Raw genomic sequence first — 15,697 nt, 5'->3', positions numbered from 1 at the left:
TGCAGAGCGACTGACGTGTAATATTAATTTGATATTTTAAATGTTACATTTGAATTCATTAACATTGGTTTAGGCTTTTATAATGACTACTTTAATTACGTTTTTAATCAATATTATAATATAAAAAATATTATATAATATAAAAAGCAGATTTATTGCGCTGAAGAAGAAAAAAAACTCCAGCTGAACGTCTGAAAAGTAACTTGATTTTAAGATTTGTATTTTATAGGTTTATATATGTTTTTTCGTTTATGTGCATGGTACAATAGGACCTAAATTAAACTCATTTTGTCAAGACGGATAGTATATGTATGTTCACATTATTCGTTTATTCGGTAGTTTATTTGAGTCTCGTCGCGCGACCTGTGTTTTCCACAAACGTCACTTCCGGTCGGTCTGTTTATCCTCTCTGGTTTCTGTGTTCGCGCTGCTCAGTTGGCAAGATGGCGTCGGAACCGAACAAGACAGAAATCCTCACCATTTTTAAACGTTTGCGCTCTATACCCACAAACAAGGTAACGCACCAGGTCTTGTTGAAATGTATCTGTTAATGTTTATAGTATCGTTTTAGCCTGTTGTGAGACATCCGTGTGTTTGTTTCTTGTGGGATTACGTGTCATTTGTGTGTCGCTAAGCCGGTGCTGATGGGGCCTGGGTCCCGTCAAACACACCATGTTTACTGTCAACATCACATCCGAAACACACCTGTTTCCAGCTGTCAAACACTAGTGACTTAATATTAATAAACTAATCGGACTAAAGTAGCTGTTTTGAAAGCAATTACTTGATCGCGGGTTTACCGGCTCTGTGTGTCAGACGGGAATGACGCAGTGGCGACGGAAAATGACTCATCCTGTAATAATGTACCTCAAAACCCACGGAGTTCTAGGTGGAGTGTCCCACAGATGGAGCGAACTCATGAATACTCGTTAAATATGTATATTAGGACATGAAATCTCGAATTAATGTACATTCAAATGAGTTGGAGGTGTTTTGAAACTGTTTATATATAATGAGTAGGATACGTAATGAAATGGTATGTTTGTTTTTCAGGCCTGCTTTGACTGTGCTGCTAAGAACCCGAGTTGGGCCAGTATTTCGTATGGCGTGTTTCTGTGCATTGACTGTTCTGGGATACATCGCTCATTGGGAGTGCACTTAAGCTTTATCAGGTCAGTCTGGATCTCTGTTGTTTTTCTCTCTTATTAAATGATGCTGTCATGTGAATGTCTGTCAGTGTTTTTATTCATCCGTGGTGATATAGAGTGTCGCATTCATTCGTTAGGCAAGAGTTCGAGGGTGAGTTAAAGTGTAGAATGTTGTCTTTTCAGATCCACAGAGCTGGATTCCAACTGGAGCTGGTTTCAGCTGAGATGTATGCAGGTTGGAGGAAATGCAAACGCGGTTAGTTCTTCTTTTCCTACCCTAAAATATCCATGCAGTTGCATCAGTTGTGCCTTTAAAGATTAACCTATACTGTAGAAACTGTGCGTGTTGCATCACTCCCATGTTTTCTTTGTGCACAGATGGGGTTTTTCCGCCAGCATGGCTGTACCACCAATGACACCAATGCGAAGTATAACAGTCGTGCGGCTCAGATGTACAGAGAGAAGATTCGACAGCTTGCCAACGCTGCACTCTCCAAGTATGGCACTGATGTGAGTATTCCAGTCTCATGCTGTTCCAGCATTCTCACTGCATAGATGAACTATGTCCTGTGGATTTGTTGTCAGCATTGGTTATTAAAAGATATTTAATGTGATGCTATTAACATGCACTAAAAGCAGAGTTTTTCACAATGGTTTTGCATTATGATTTTACATTGGACATGATGCGTAACTTTATTACAACAGGCCTGTGTTCATAAGAAACCCGTTTAGTGTCTGAACCCCAGTTATTTAAAGAACTACAAATCTGTGGTTATCACAAACCATGTTTATTCTTGTTGCAAATGAACTTGTATTTAGTCTGGGTCATTTGTGTTTTGACGTTGAATAGTGTTTTTGTGGATGAGTTTGATTGAACTGCTGACAACAGACACTATAGATTATTGTATATGTGATTGACATGTTATTATAACTAAAATTTATTTTTCATGTATTTTATTATGTTGGTTTTTAGTTATGTAATGTATCTCAGTGAGATATTTGGATGTCATCTCTTGCTGTATGCAGCTGTGGTGTTTGTGATATTGAATAAACTTTGAACTTGAGTCACTGAACAAACTCCACGTTACACAGAAGTCATTAGCTTTATCTTCCCAGTCTTACTAGTTATGAAAGCACAACAGACAACCAGTGCATATGTGGAGATCTGCATTCAGGGCATTTATTTGATTTTTGTCATTCAGCTGTGGATTGACCACTCAGGCTGTGCTCAGCCATCACCTGTAGAGAAGAGAGAGAACGACTTCTTTGACGAGCACACACAGGTAGGACACAGTGTTTTAAATTGTAAATGAGCTTTTATGTCTTATTTTTTTATTTTTTTCACAGTCAGAGAAACCTAGAAATATCAGGGAATTATGTATTGAACCCCTTTACACAGACTTTGCATCAGATTACATCTTTATCTCTTCTGACCAATGTAATCAGTCTCTCAGTATGTTTTCCCCCCAATTTTGGAAAGTAGTAGTAATGCTGTTAATGCATTTTTTTCTCTGGTTCTCCTAAGTTCTAAAATATAAAATCAGTAATCAAGTGAGATTTTTATGACGTTAATGATCTGTTAACACTTTAGTATAGGCACAAGTTCTCACTATTAATTAGTTTTTATTAGTATGTCTATTAATAACATATATTAGTGCTTATAAAACACATATTCTGCATGACCATATTTTACATCCGTAATCTTACCCAATACCTAAACTTAACAACTACCGTATTTTCCGGACTATAAGTCGCACTTTTTTTTCATAGTTTGGCTGGTCCTGCGACTTATAGTCAGGTGCGACTTATTTATCAAAATTAATTTGACATGAACTGAGAAAAATGAACCAAGAGAAAACATTACCGTCTACAGCCGCGAGAGGGCGCTCTATGCTGCTCAGTTCTCCTGCGCCCTCTTGCGGCTGTAGACGGTAATGCTTTCTCTTGGTGCTTGGTTCTAAATAAATGTGACTTATAGTCCAGTGCGACTTATATATGTTTTTTGATTTGATGTATTTTTGGACTGATGCGACTTATTCTCAGGTGCGACTTACAGTCAGAAAAATACGGTACTATACTAACTATTAATAAGCAGCAAATTAGTAGTTTATTGAGGATTATCGAGTTAATAGTAAGAATAGGACCTTGAAATGAAGTGTAACCTACTATCTCATTAATATTGTGCTCATGCAGATATGGTGTTATAATTATGACTGGATGTGTGAAATTTGATAATCGTTTTGTTACCTGCAGCCTGCCAACAGCTGGAACATGGCGTCCCCGTCCCTAACAGATGAGAACGGAGCCATAACCCCTCAACTGGAGCAGAGCAATCCTAAGAGTTCAGAGACCATTACTCGTGAGTGGACCGCATTACACATCATAATGCATGCATTTCATTGTCACAACTTTACATTTAATTATTTCTGGTCCGTGTGATGCAGAGTCTGAAGAGGGTCCGAGCATTGAAGGACTGAGCACAAGTCCTAAAGCCACAATAGGTGAGTGTTTACCAGATTGTGTGTTTGAGCGCTCAGGCAGAATGGATTTTATCATCCCAACTTCCCCATGCTTCTGTTTCTCCTTTCATCAACCCATTTCCCCATATTATTACAAAACATTGATGAATCACTTAAGTAAGTCAAGCTCCAGGACCTGTTTGGAAGACTAATGAAGTATCCCATATACCAACCTTTTTTATGGACAACAGGAAATAAAATTACATGGTTTAAAAAACACTTTATAAATATGACAAAAACGCATAACTGCATACTTAAGTCTCATTCGAATATTTTTTGTGTGCAATAACAAGCCAGTAAATGTAGTTCTGCAACATTCTTTGCAAATGAATCGAAAGCCTGCTGTCTGTTCTGTTAATGTAGATGACTCGATGCGATTGACGTCTGGAGAGTCTCCTGAAGGTGATTTGAATGGTTTTTAAATGGCAGGATGCCTATTGGCTGATGATCCGAATGAAGCAGCATGGTTCTGCGCTTGACTGACACTACATTTGAGTGTGTGCGCCGCTTTGGCTCCACCCCTTCCTCTTTATCATAATATTCCTGCAAAGCTGCTCATAATTTATAAGCTTGGTGTTACTTTAAAAATAATCTACTGCTTTAAATAATAATGCACTCAGATCTATTCAGGGTGTCATCAGGGACTGTGTATATATTGCACAGTTGTTGACTGTGATTTGATTTAATTTAAAATTGAGAAATTCAGTGCAGATCAACTTTACGAAACATATGCTGTTAATAGAGCTTAAAGCCCATTGTATAATTCAGTTTTGACACAAATGCATGCATTCAGACTCCATTTGATAGCATGCACACTGGATAGTTTCATCCTTGTCCAGTGTGTGGGAAATCTATTGCTCATTTCTTATTAGCGATAAAAATGTCTTTGTACTCACTTAAACCAGAGTTTATCATCAAAAAATATGTAAATTTATTACATTATACTTTTTTTTACCTTGTGAATGAATGTTAGAAGAGTAGTGGCTGCTGCTGTGTGGGTGTTTTAACACTTGGCTGAAGGAGTGACGGCAGATTTGTCATCTTTCGCTGTTCTGCCTGACGTAATCAATCTTTTAGGTTTTTTTTCTCTCTTTAGTAATGTCACAAACGCTATCATGGATTTTTTTTCTAATGCTATTGGGGAAAATAGGAACCCCAAAGTTATATTCGTTTTCATTCAGCACTTTATCACATTTCTAAGAATCCAAGAAATGTGGAACAGGTCCAGTGTTGTTTCACATGTGTGAGCTGGGCACACTTAACTTATACTTTATACATATTCATACCATTCTTATAGTTTAAAACACAAAAACTGAAGTGTACTTTGGGCTGCACTTCTGTTGAGCCTGAAACATTGCTTGAATTTGATTGGTTTAATGTCTACAAGCATTTCTGCTATTACTGACCTCCCTAGCATCTGTACGGATTGCAGAACTAACCTATGCACTGTATAATTATTCTTATTCACGCAGTAGTTACCAATTCTTATTGTAGGGCACTTTTTGTGGCCCAAGTTTTTCTCTTCATTTGAACAGATACAGAAAAATTGTAAATTGTCAGGAAAAAAAAGTCATCTTTTCTAAATCAGGAGAAAAATATAGAGAGATTAAACATAGTTTACAAGCAGAAACAGTTGTGTGGATTTTGATGTTTTTATTAGCTGTTTGGACTAAGTTTGTAGCAGTGTGTGTGTGAGAGAGCTATTCCTTCAACTTAAAATTGGCATATTTTTACTTACTTTCCCATAGTTGGTGGATAAAGTTGCTCACAAAAAAAAAGTGTGATGTAATGAGTTTTCGGTAACACTTTAGAATAAGGAAACACTTAATCATGATTAACTATGACTTTTCCCTCAATACAGTCCTAATTTGCTGCTTATTAATAGTTTGTAAAGTAGCGTGTTAAATGTAGGTATTGGGTAGTATTAGGGATGTAGAATAAGACATTAATATGTGCTTAATTTCTACTAATAAATGGCTAATATTCTAGTAATATGCATGTTAATAAGCAACTAGTTAAGAGACCCTAAAATAAAGTGTTACAGAGTTTTCTAATCTCATAAAGAGCTCCAAGGCACTTCCATTCTGGACCCAGATCTCATAGCATGGTATTTCTGATGTGTTTTCCAGTCTGGATTGACTTGTGTCTGGGATGAGATTAGAGCGGCTTTTCATGGTTTATCAGGATACAGTTGGTGTAAATCTTAAAACCAATTTCAGCATTTGTCTCAGCACAAAGCTTCCAGATGGCCTAATTTTCTGCCGAATTATGTAACTCGCTGGTTCAGTATTCAATAATAACGCTGCATGGATGTTCCCAGTGTTCATGTGTACACTTTAAACACACTCTTTCTCTGATTAAGTGAAGTGATTGTGTGAGATGTGACCTCTTCTCTTTCCTCTGAGGCATGATATTCCTCAGTGCACTCACTGTAGGCTGTGGCTTCTATCGCCATGCACTAATGATCCTTGTCTGGAGTAATCTAGGAAGAAATTGTTTCCGGTCTACTTTTCTCTGACTATGCTGTCTGTTTTCAGAAGTGAAACCCTCCATTATTGGAAAGAAGAAGCCAGCCGCTGCAAAGAAAGGGGTATGTATGTGAGCAATCGGTGCTCTCAGTCACTTCCTGTTAAGGGAATTGTGCTTCCTGATCTTGCAGTGTTCAGTTTTTGTCAGTAGGCGTCAGCCTTGCAGCGCGATACAGAGGATAGAACAGAGGTTTTGCCTTACTCACACATGTCTGCATTGTGAAATCTTATAATAGTAGTTAGACAAATGCATCGAATGTGTGCTAATAGACTTTTGTTGGTGATTGATTGTCATTTTGTTGATGGGGTTGTTTCTTCACTTAAAACTTTCACTGAATTTCATAAAAGCTGTCAACAGCACGTCTGGGTGACTGGGTCATAATTCATCTGATAATCAAATTATATTTCACTTAGATTTATCATGCTTTCATAACTCTATTATTCCCAAGTTCTCAATCATGAGAATTAGACTGATTTTTTTTACATTACGGTACTGTTATTGTTTAATTAATTAATAAAAATGGTACTGTAATTTGTAAATTGTATTAACTATATTTGTGTGTGTGTGTGTAAATGTTCATTTTATTGTATTTGTATACTTTGTTTTCTATTGATCTGTGTCACACACACGTTCACGTGTGTCTGATTGATAAATAGAACAATTATAATAAATGGTTAAATGTATAAATGCATGTGTGTATGTATTTAAAATATTTTTAGCATATGTTTAGTATGTATATTATAGTATGTATTTATGTTTAGAGTTTCATTAGGTAATTTTATGTATAAATATACATAAACATACTGCTTCTATAGTTCAGTCTAAAAACTCATTTGCAGGTGCTACTTTGTTCATAAATAAATGTCATTACACTATTTTTTTTTTTTTTTTTCATATTGATTTTAGCTTGGCGCTAAAAAGGGTCTTGGTGCCCAGAAGGTGAGCAGCAAAAGCTTCACTGAGGTGGAAAAACAAGCCCAGGTGGCAGAGAAAATGAGAGAGGAACAGGTCACTGAGGCCAAGAAACAAGCCGAAGAGTCCATGTGAGTCTCCAGATCTCTTGGACATTTGCAGATGCTGGAAAACTGAAATGCTTTTTCTTAAAAGATTTTGATCAGAACCTACTGAATGGTCAAGCGTGTGGTCGAGTAAGATGATTGCTCCACGAACAGTGCAGTCAGACCTCTAGCTTAGTTTTTTCCCTCCACATTTCTCACAGAGTGGCCTCGATGCGACTGGCCTACAAAGAGCTGGAGATTGACAGGAAGATGGAGGAGAAGAAACTAAAGAGCCTCGAGGGCAAGAAGAAGGAACAGGCGGAGAGGCTGGGAATGGGATTCGGCAACAGGAGGTAAAGACACGGCGACAGCCTCGATTTAACCACTGTCATCTTAATAACATCACTCCCCTCAAACATGACATCACTGTCTGCATCTCACAGCGATGTGTCTGTTTGTTAATTTTATTGTACACTCAGTTTAATGAGGCTGATATGATGTGACTTTGATCGTCTGCAGTGCCGTGTCTCATTCTGTGATGGCTGAGATGCAGGTGATCGAGCAGGAGACCCCGGTCGGAGTCAAATCCTCTTCTCGCTCTAAACTGGACATGTTTGATGAGCCCGGCTTCGCCTCCGGACCGCCCAAGTATGTCTGATTCAGACAGCATTTGTGAATGTGCGTGTTAGCATGTGTGTGATTTGTATCAATCATTGTGATCTCAGGTATAAGGACAACCCCTTCACTTCAGGAGACAGTTTTGGCTCACGGTGGGACAATGACGGAGGATCCTCGTTCTCTTCCTGGGCTCTGGAGAAGGAGGAGCCTAAAGACAGCGAGGTCACCATCTCAAGCATCCAGCCAATCGGAGAACGGTTTGTTGAATAACGTCCTGATGCAGTAGACAGTGATTTGATTTGTGGCCGTTTTTATGACCCTATGACACCATGTGTCTCAGGTTGCCCAGCCGACGGAAGCATGAGGCGTCTGTGCCAGTCACAGAGTCCAGCGAAGCACAACAGAAGTTTGCCAATGCTAAAGCCATCTCATCAGACATGTTCTTCGGCCGTGAGAGCAACCCAGAGGTACAGTGAGCCCACCAGAGCTTGATTTGACACTTTTTTTCTTTTTTTTTTGGGGGGGTTAAATATACATTTGTATTGTTTATTTAAATATATTATTTCCCCCCACTAGTATGAAGCAAAGACTCGTCTAGAAGGCATGTCTGGAAGCACCTCCATCAGCTCTGCTGACCTGTTTGGTGATGGCAGTGTCCGTTCCTCTGGTAAACACTTTAAAGACTTCTTCAGTACTGTTTACATCATGCTAATTAGATCATAAAATGGAAAAAAAGTCCTAGATTTATTGGCGTATTATATAACATGACTGTGGCGCTCTGTTTTGTTCATGGACATGAACGCTGTAGGCTCATCAGGATTTGAAAACGTGCTTCCCTCCGGTCCGGACATCGCTCAGTTCAAGCAAGGTGTGAAGACTGTTGCAGGGAAGATGGCAGTGCTGGCTAACGGAGTTATGAACACCATTCAGGTGAACGCACACATTTCAGTCTTGACTATCTACATGTAATACGTCCACAGAAGCTGTATTAACTCCATCTGATCGTGTGTGTGTTCAGGATCGCTATGGATCTTACTGAAAGGACTGCATTTGAATGAAACAGAAGCTGCATTACAGGACACACCTCACTGCTGATTGGCTCTGGTCTGTCTTTGAGAGAGAGAGAGAGAGAGAGAGAGAGAGAGAGAGAGAGAAAGACCTAGACCTGGGTGCTCTCAGTCTCTCCCCAGACCACTGTAGACACTCTTGCTGACAGTATTTTAATTTCTTTTTTGAGGACTCTTGTTTTATTTTCAGATAACATCAGAAGCCCTGGGAAGAGTGTAAAGTTTGTTTTCAGAATCGCAGTGCTTTCTGTTTGAACTAACAATTCTGTTTTCTCTGCAATGAACCGGTCTTTGATTTCAAATAGGTATGGATTTGAAATGTATTCTGTCCAGAATTAAATGTATAACTAAACTTATATGCGCTATTATGTTCTCATGGCTTTCTTTTTGTATTTTAACGGTATCTGAAGACCTTGGTTCATTCGGTGAACAAGGAAAGGGAACCCCATATGGTATATTTATACATTTGGAATATTTTGAGCCCTTTTCCTAAATGCGACCTATTAGATTTTGATGCATTATCATGATTTGACATTATGACAATTTGAGTGACTACGTGATGAAATAACAGTACTATTGTGCAATATGTCCAGGCATGTTAAGGACGAGTTCTTAAAGCTTTTTGTGGATGTTTGAGCTGACCGATGATTTTAAACTGAACCCTGTTTGTTTTTGCATGCCAGCATAAGCCGAAGACACTGGTGCTGGATCCGATTTCCAGCATTCACTCGTATTTACAAAGAAAATGCTCAAGAAGCCAAGCGGTTCGAGGAGGTTTGCAGGGATATGATTTAATCAACAGCTATTTAACAAGACGCCCTCAGTTTAGATGATAAAATGACAGCTGACAGCTTAGTTATTTTATATTTAAAGTTCACCCACTGTCGTCTGTTTTCTGGTAACGTGCATGTGCAGTTCTGTTTCCTAGTACATGCATTACAGCCTTTCTTTACTCTTCTATTGGGTTAATGCCAGACCGGGAGCTGGCGAATGGTATTTGTCTGCCTGTCCGTTTGTATCCCAATGCTAAATTTGGAAATAAAGAACAATCCAACAGCCGTCTGGAATAAAAGCTATTTATTGTAGCCTGTTGAGAAGAATCTATTGAGATTTGTGTGAATAAAGATTGAAATCCCCACAAACAGCTGTTTAAGACCTTCATTCAATAAATCCAACAAACATTTTATGACAGAAGGATTGTGGAACAAATGAGTGGCAATGGAATAAGTAATGCACACAAAGTACAGTATTGTTCAAAATAATAGCAGTACAATGTGACTAACCAGAATAATCAAGGTTTTTCATATATTTTTTTATTGCTACGTGGCAAACAAGTTACCAGTAGGTTCAGTAGATTCTCAGAAAACAAATGAGACCCAGCATTCATGATATGCACGCTCTTAAGGCTGTGCAATTGGGCAATTAGTTGAATTAGTTGAAAGGGGTGCGTTCAAAAAAATAGCAGTGTGGCATTCAATCACTGAGGTCATCAATTTTGTGAAGAAACCGGTGTGAATCAGGTGGCCCCTATTTAAGGATGAAGCCAACACTTGTTGAACATGCATTTGAAAGCTGAGGAAAATGGGTCGTTCAAGACATTGTTCAGAAGAACAGCGTACTTTGATTAAAAAGTTGATTAGAGAGGGGAAAACCTATAAAGAGGTGCAAAAAATGATAGGCTGTTCAGCTAAATTGATCTCCAATGCCTTAAAATGGAGAGCAAAACCAGAGAGACGTGGAAGAATACGGAAGACAACCATCAAAATGGATAGAAGAATAACCAGAATGGCAAAGGCTCAGCCAATGATCACCTCCAGGATGATCGAAGACAGTCTGGAGTTACCTGTAAGTACTGTGACAGTTAGAAGACGTCTGTGTGAAGCTAATCTATTTTCAAGAATCCCCCGCAAAGTCCCTCTGTTAAAAAAAAGGCATGTGCAGAAGAGGTTACAATTTGCCAAAGAACACATCAACTGGCCTAAAGAGAAATGGAGGAACATTTTGTGGACTGATGAGAGTAAAATTGTTCTTTTTGGGTCCAAGGGCCACAGGCAGTTTGTGAGACGACCCCCAAACTCTGAATTCAAGCCACAGTACACAGTGAAGACAGTGAAGCATGGAGGTGCAAGCATCATGATATGGGCATGTTTCTCCTACTATGGTGTTGGGCCTATTTATCGCATACCAGGGATCATGGATCAGTTTGCATATGTTAAAATACTTGAAGAGGTCATGTTGCCCTATGCTGAAGAGGACATGCCCTTGAAATGGTTGTTTCAACAAGACAATGACCCAAAACACACTAGTAAACGGGCAAAGTCTTGGTTCCAAACCAACAAAATTAATGTTATGGAGTGGCCAGCCCAATCTCCAGACCTTAGTCCAATTGAGAACTTGTGGGGTGATATCAAAAATGCTGTTTCTGAAGCAAAACCAAGAAATGTGAATGAATTGTGGAATGTTGTTAAAGAATCATGGAGTGGAATAACAGCTGAGAGGTGCCACAAGTTGGTTGACTCCATGCCACACAGATGTCAAGCAGTTTTAAAAAACTGTGGTCATACAACTAAATATTAGTTTAGTGATTCACAGGATTGCTAAATCCCAGAAAAAAAAAATGTTTGTACAAAATAGTTTTGAGTTTGTACAGTCAAAGGTAGACACTGCTATTTTTTTGAACACACCCCTTTCAACTAATTGCCCAATTGCACAGCCTTAAGAGCGTGCATATCATGAATGCTGGGTTATGTTTGTTTTCTGAGAATCTACTGGTAACTTGTTTGCCACGTAGCAATAAAAAATATACTAAAAACCTTGATTATTCTGGTTAGTCACATTGTACTGCTATTATTTTGAACAATACTGTAAGTGATGATCCTTTAAACTCTAATTTAAAAAAGGGTCAGCAGAGTATTGACCTGGCTGATGTTAACCCCTTAAAGCTTACGGTCAAATTTGCCTCTAAATTATCAACATGATCAAACAACCTGTACGCAATCTGATACATGCCTTTATTTTTGCACTATTATTTAATATGTCAGGCTTTATAGGGTTAAAAAGGAGTCTGAATGTGGGTCAGGGCTTTGATGTGCTCTTACTCAATGGATATCTTTCATCCTGTTGCGCAGGGGCTCCCAGACTGGCCTCTGACCTCTCCATTTATTCAGCTCTGCTAGAGAAATGGGTTGTCTTATAAAACATCTGTTCCTGGATCAGATTTAGTTTGATAGCACGCCATGCTTTAGGATGTTCCTGATTCCCAAGGCCTTGATTCTAAAGTCTGTTCAGGAGCGGTAAAGGACCCTTTGATCACAGGTACAAAAACACACATAAATGTCACCGTCTGTTATTGCATCAATAACGAGGATCTACGGCATCTACATACAAACAAAAGATCAATGTAAGCATAAGTCCTCTTCCAGTCTTATTTGCATAGCAGTTAAATTAATAGGGTGATCAGAAAGCCGCATTATCCCTTTGTAGGCCCTCTGTGTCCCTGGCTTCTCATCCATGTCAAAGCTTTGGATTTGCTTAGTCACACAATCAAAGAATAACAGGTTTAGAAACAGCAGACTGGCTGTATTCGGTAAATATAAATGGAGCCGATTAGTGTAACAAACAAACAAGAAAAAAACTGAAAAATGGGGATTTATGGCTTAAAACATCCCCTGAATTCACTCATTCAAACGCACATGAAGACTCACTGAGTAAATACAATTCCCTTCTTAGCTTCAATTAAAAGTTCAATTAAATGCAGAAGTTGCTCGTTCACAGCTCAGCTGATATGATAGAACAAAAGGGATTGAAGACTGACAGATAAAATGAAAGAATGACAGAACAAAAGAATGATAAATGGATGGATGGATAAAATTTGGTCTTGGAAAAAATAATTATTGTGGTGTCTAACTTTATAGATCTTCCCCATTAGAAAGAGCAGTCTTCATTTGAGGTTTTATTGATGTTAATTATCATTACTGTTTCATCGCCCAGCACTACAAGAAGTATTAACCCCCTTTAGCCATGTGGATCACTTTTAATGATGGATGGATGCACTTTTTTGGACTTCTAAATTCTCAACCATTCACTGTCACTGTAAGGGTTGGTGGAGCCAGGACATTTTTCAGCATAACTTCAATTGGATTTGTTTGGAAGAAGAAAGTCATACACCTAGGATGGCTTGAGGGTTGGGAAATTGTGCAGTAATTTTTGGGGTGAACAATCCTTTTAACTGAGAAAACCAGCTGTTGACTAGTTTTAGATATCAGTCAAAATCTTCTATTGTGATATGATCCAACATTCCTGGTCTTGGCAGGGGCATCGTGGTGTGTTGCTAGTCGTCCCATGATGCATTCCAAATGACAAATGAATCAGAAATAACAGCATGTTATAAAGCATTTAACTACAAGTCATTATAATAAAAGTATAATAAGCATATTGGATTTAAGGCTCTTTAAGAATCCTGGAATACATGAGACATCAATGCAAAGAATTAGTTTTAAAGAGCTGACTATGGATCACAAATTTAAGCATAATGGACAATCAAGAGTATAGTGGTCGTGTATCATGCTGAATGGGTTTATTTTGAGATAATGACCAGCTCGCTGTTCATTATCCTGCTTATTATACAACCATTTACAATGAAATATTTATTGGAGCTCACAAATGATAAAATATTCAGAGTGCTGATAAAGCGCAATTGCTTTTATTGTGAATTGTGCAATGAAAATTTCATTTGGCCCAGCAGCTCTCTTAGCCAGGATGTTCCTGGGGCAGGTGGCCCTCATGTCAGAGGCCATGAAGGTGAAGAGCCTCTCTGGGCACCGGTCAGAGGTTGGGCATGGGGCTAAGCTATTGTACAACCTCAACGCCTGACTGATCAAGGCCTCTCCGATCAACAGAGATGTTGTGAGAAAAAGAAGAAAAAAAGTCCACTTACAGTAGGAGAAATATTTATTTGATCCCCTGCTGATTTTATAAGTTTGCACACTTTTTCTACACACAAGAAATTAAGGTTCTGTAATTTTGATGGTAGGTTTATTTTAACAGATAGAGACAGAATATCAACCAAAAATTCCAGAAAAAAACATTATAGATAAGAAATTGACTTCACATTGACAGTGAGTGAAATAAGTATTGATCCCCAATCAACGAGAAAGAATTCTGGCTCCCGCAGATTGGTTGTGTGCCCATGTGGAACAGAGATTAGTCCTGACACTTTAAAGGGATACCCAACCCCAAAATAAAAATTAATCACTAACCCTCATGTTCGTTCCAAACTCATAAAAGCTTTGTTTGTCTTCAGAACACAATTTAAGATATTTTGGATGAAAACCGGGTGGCTTGAGACTGTCCCATTGACTGCCAAGTAAATTACACTGTCAAGGTCCAGAAAAGTATGAAAGACATCGTCGGAATAGTCCATCTGCCATCAGTGGTTCAACCGTAACGTTATGAAGTGACAAGAATACTTTTTGTAAGTGAAGAAAACAAAAATAATGATTTATTAAACTTTTCCTTTGTCAACAGTCTCCTCTGCGTCTCTCCATATCATCTGCACATGCTCTTCTGTATAGAGGTCTTCACAGTGCACCCGAGACCCGTCGACCCGGGACCCGTACCGGCCACACGGGTTCGGGTCTATATTTTAAATGATCAGCCGGGTCCGGGTCAGGTCCGAATCTATTACCTCAGGTTCCGGGTCTGTTTAACATTGTGTGCAAAACCCGTGCGATCGGAGTCATCGGACTCGGAGAACACCTGGCCGTGATCAGACACTGCTTGTGTTTTTTGTAACTTGCAACTCGTAAAATTAAGAAAAGAAGAGTGATCTCTCTCGCTCTCTCTCTCTGCCGTTAGAAGCAGAGCGCGCAGACTCAGAGTTAATGCAAGTGCCCGCACGGTAATAATCCTTGCAGACTTGACACACTTATATTTAATATATTTCAAATCAGCAACATGTTTCTATGGCAACCAGTGAGAGACAATTCGACCGCCAAACCGCGCTTTACATTTTCCCCATTTTTATAATAATATAAATTAACCGTTTAATCTTAAAAGTTTTTGTAACAAACTTTCATAATCATCGGGAAGAAGGAGGCGGGAATCAAATCAAACTTTAATAACAAAATAAACACAAAACAGCGCGTCAGCCCCTCACGGACGACTGACGCGCACAGATCAAAATCAAAACAAACTAAAACACAGGCCTCTCTCGTCCGTCACTGTCGTCGCTCCGGTTTTATATCCCTCCATCTCCTCCTCGCTCCTGTTCCAATGTCTCTCGGCCCTGCCCCACTCATCACAGTTTTATTGGTCAGATTCACACTCAACGCAGAGCAGAGAGCACAGAGATGATAGCAAATAAATAACATCAGTGGCATTTTTATAGTTCAAAAGGGCAAACAGTCTGAGTTATTATGCAAGTTAACTCGAGTCAGAATGTACATGTGCACAGTTGCATTTATCATCCTTCACCGTGACATCAAGTCGACTCTTGAAGCTGAAATAATGAGTGGATTAAGCTTGGACTTGGAATAACGAGAGGAATAACATGGATAACTTTCTTGTCAGAGGATTGTAATGCATCACAGACAGTCAGGTACAAGGAAGAGAGACTATGGCTCCTTAAATTAGGTAAGACAGAAAGCTGTATTTTTTGCAACAGGTTTATTGACTTGTAATAGCAATTTAAGGTGGAATATGTGACAATCGAGTCCAGTCGCTGTGTCTTCCTGGTGTGTTCGGGTCCAGCTTTCAAATAATAGACGGGTCCGGGTCGGGTCTGGGTAGGCATTTCTCTGATCTACACGGGTTGAAAG

General features: G+C 39.0%; 1 protein-coding gene across 2 annotated transcripts; it reads left to right on the top strand.

The window, feature by feature from the left end:
- The first annotated feature begins 348 nt into the window (after positions 1-348).
- LOC127977770 (ADP-ribosylation factor GTPase-activating protein 2) lies at positions 349-9,938 on the top strand. Of its 2 annotated transcripts, XM_052582889.1 has the most exons (17): positions 349-515; positions 1,054-1,172; positions 1,332-1,404; positions 1,527-1,658; positions 2,351-2,431; positions 3,402-3,507; positions 3,593-3,649; positions 4,031-4,069; positions 6,205-6,257; positions 7,103-7,239; positions 7,416-7,547; positions 7,714-7,842; positions 7,920-8,069; positions 8,153-8,279; positions 8,389-8,479; positions 8,621-8,742; positions 8,831-9,938. In XM_052582889.1, exons 1-17 carry the CDS (start codon positions 444-446, stop codon positions 8,849-8,851), a joined length of 1,641 nt encoding a protein of 546 aa, XP_052438849.1. In that variant the 5' UTR covers positions 349-443; the 3' UTR covers positions 8,852-9,938. The 2 variants fall into 2 exon arrangements, with proteins under 2 accessions (XP_052438849.1, XP_052438850.1); XM_052582890.1 differs by lacking the exon at positions 4,031-4,069 and having other exon boundaries at positions 350-515.
- The last annotated feature ends 5,759 nt before the right edge of the window (positions 9,939-15,697 follow it).

The sequence above is a fragment of the Carassius gibelio genome, chromosome B18 (genome assembly GCF_023724105.1).
Source record: "Carassius gibelio isolate Cgi1373 ecotype wild population from Czech Republic chromosome B18, carGib1.2-hapl.c, whole genome shotgun sequence".
Lineage (NCBI taxonomy): Eukaryota > Metazoa > Chordata > Actinopteri > Cypriniformes > Cyprinidae > Carassius > Carassius gibelio.
The sequence above is the reverse complement of the archived record's forward strand: the minus strand, read 5'-3'. Positions and strand labels throughout refer to the sequence as shown.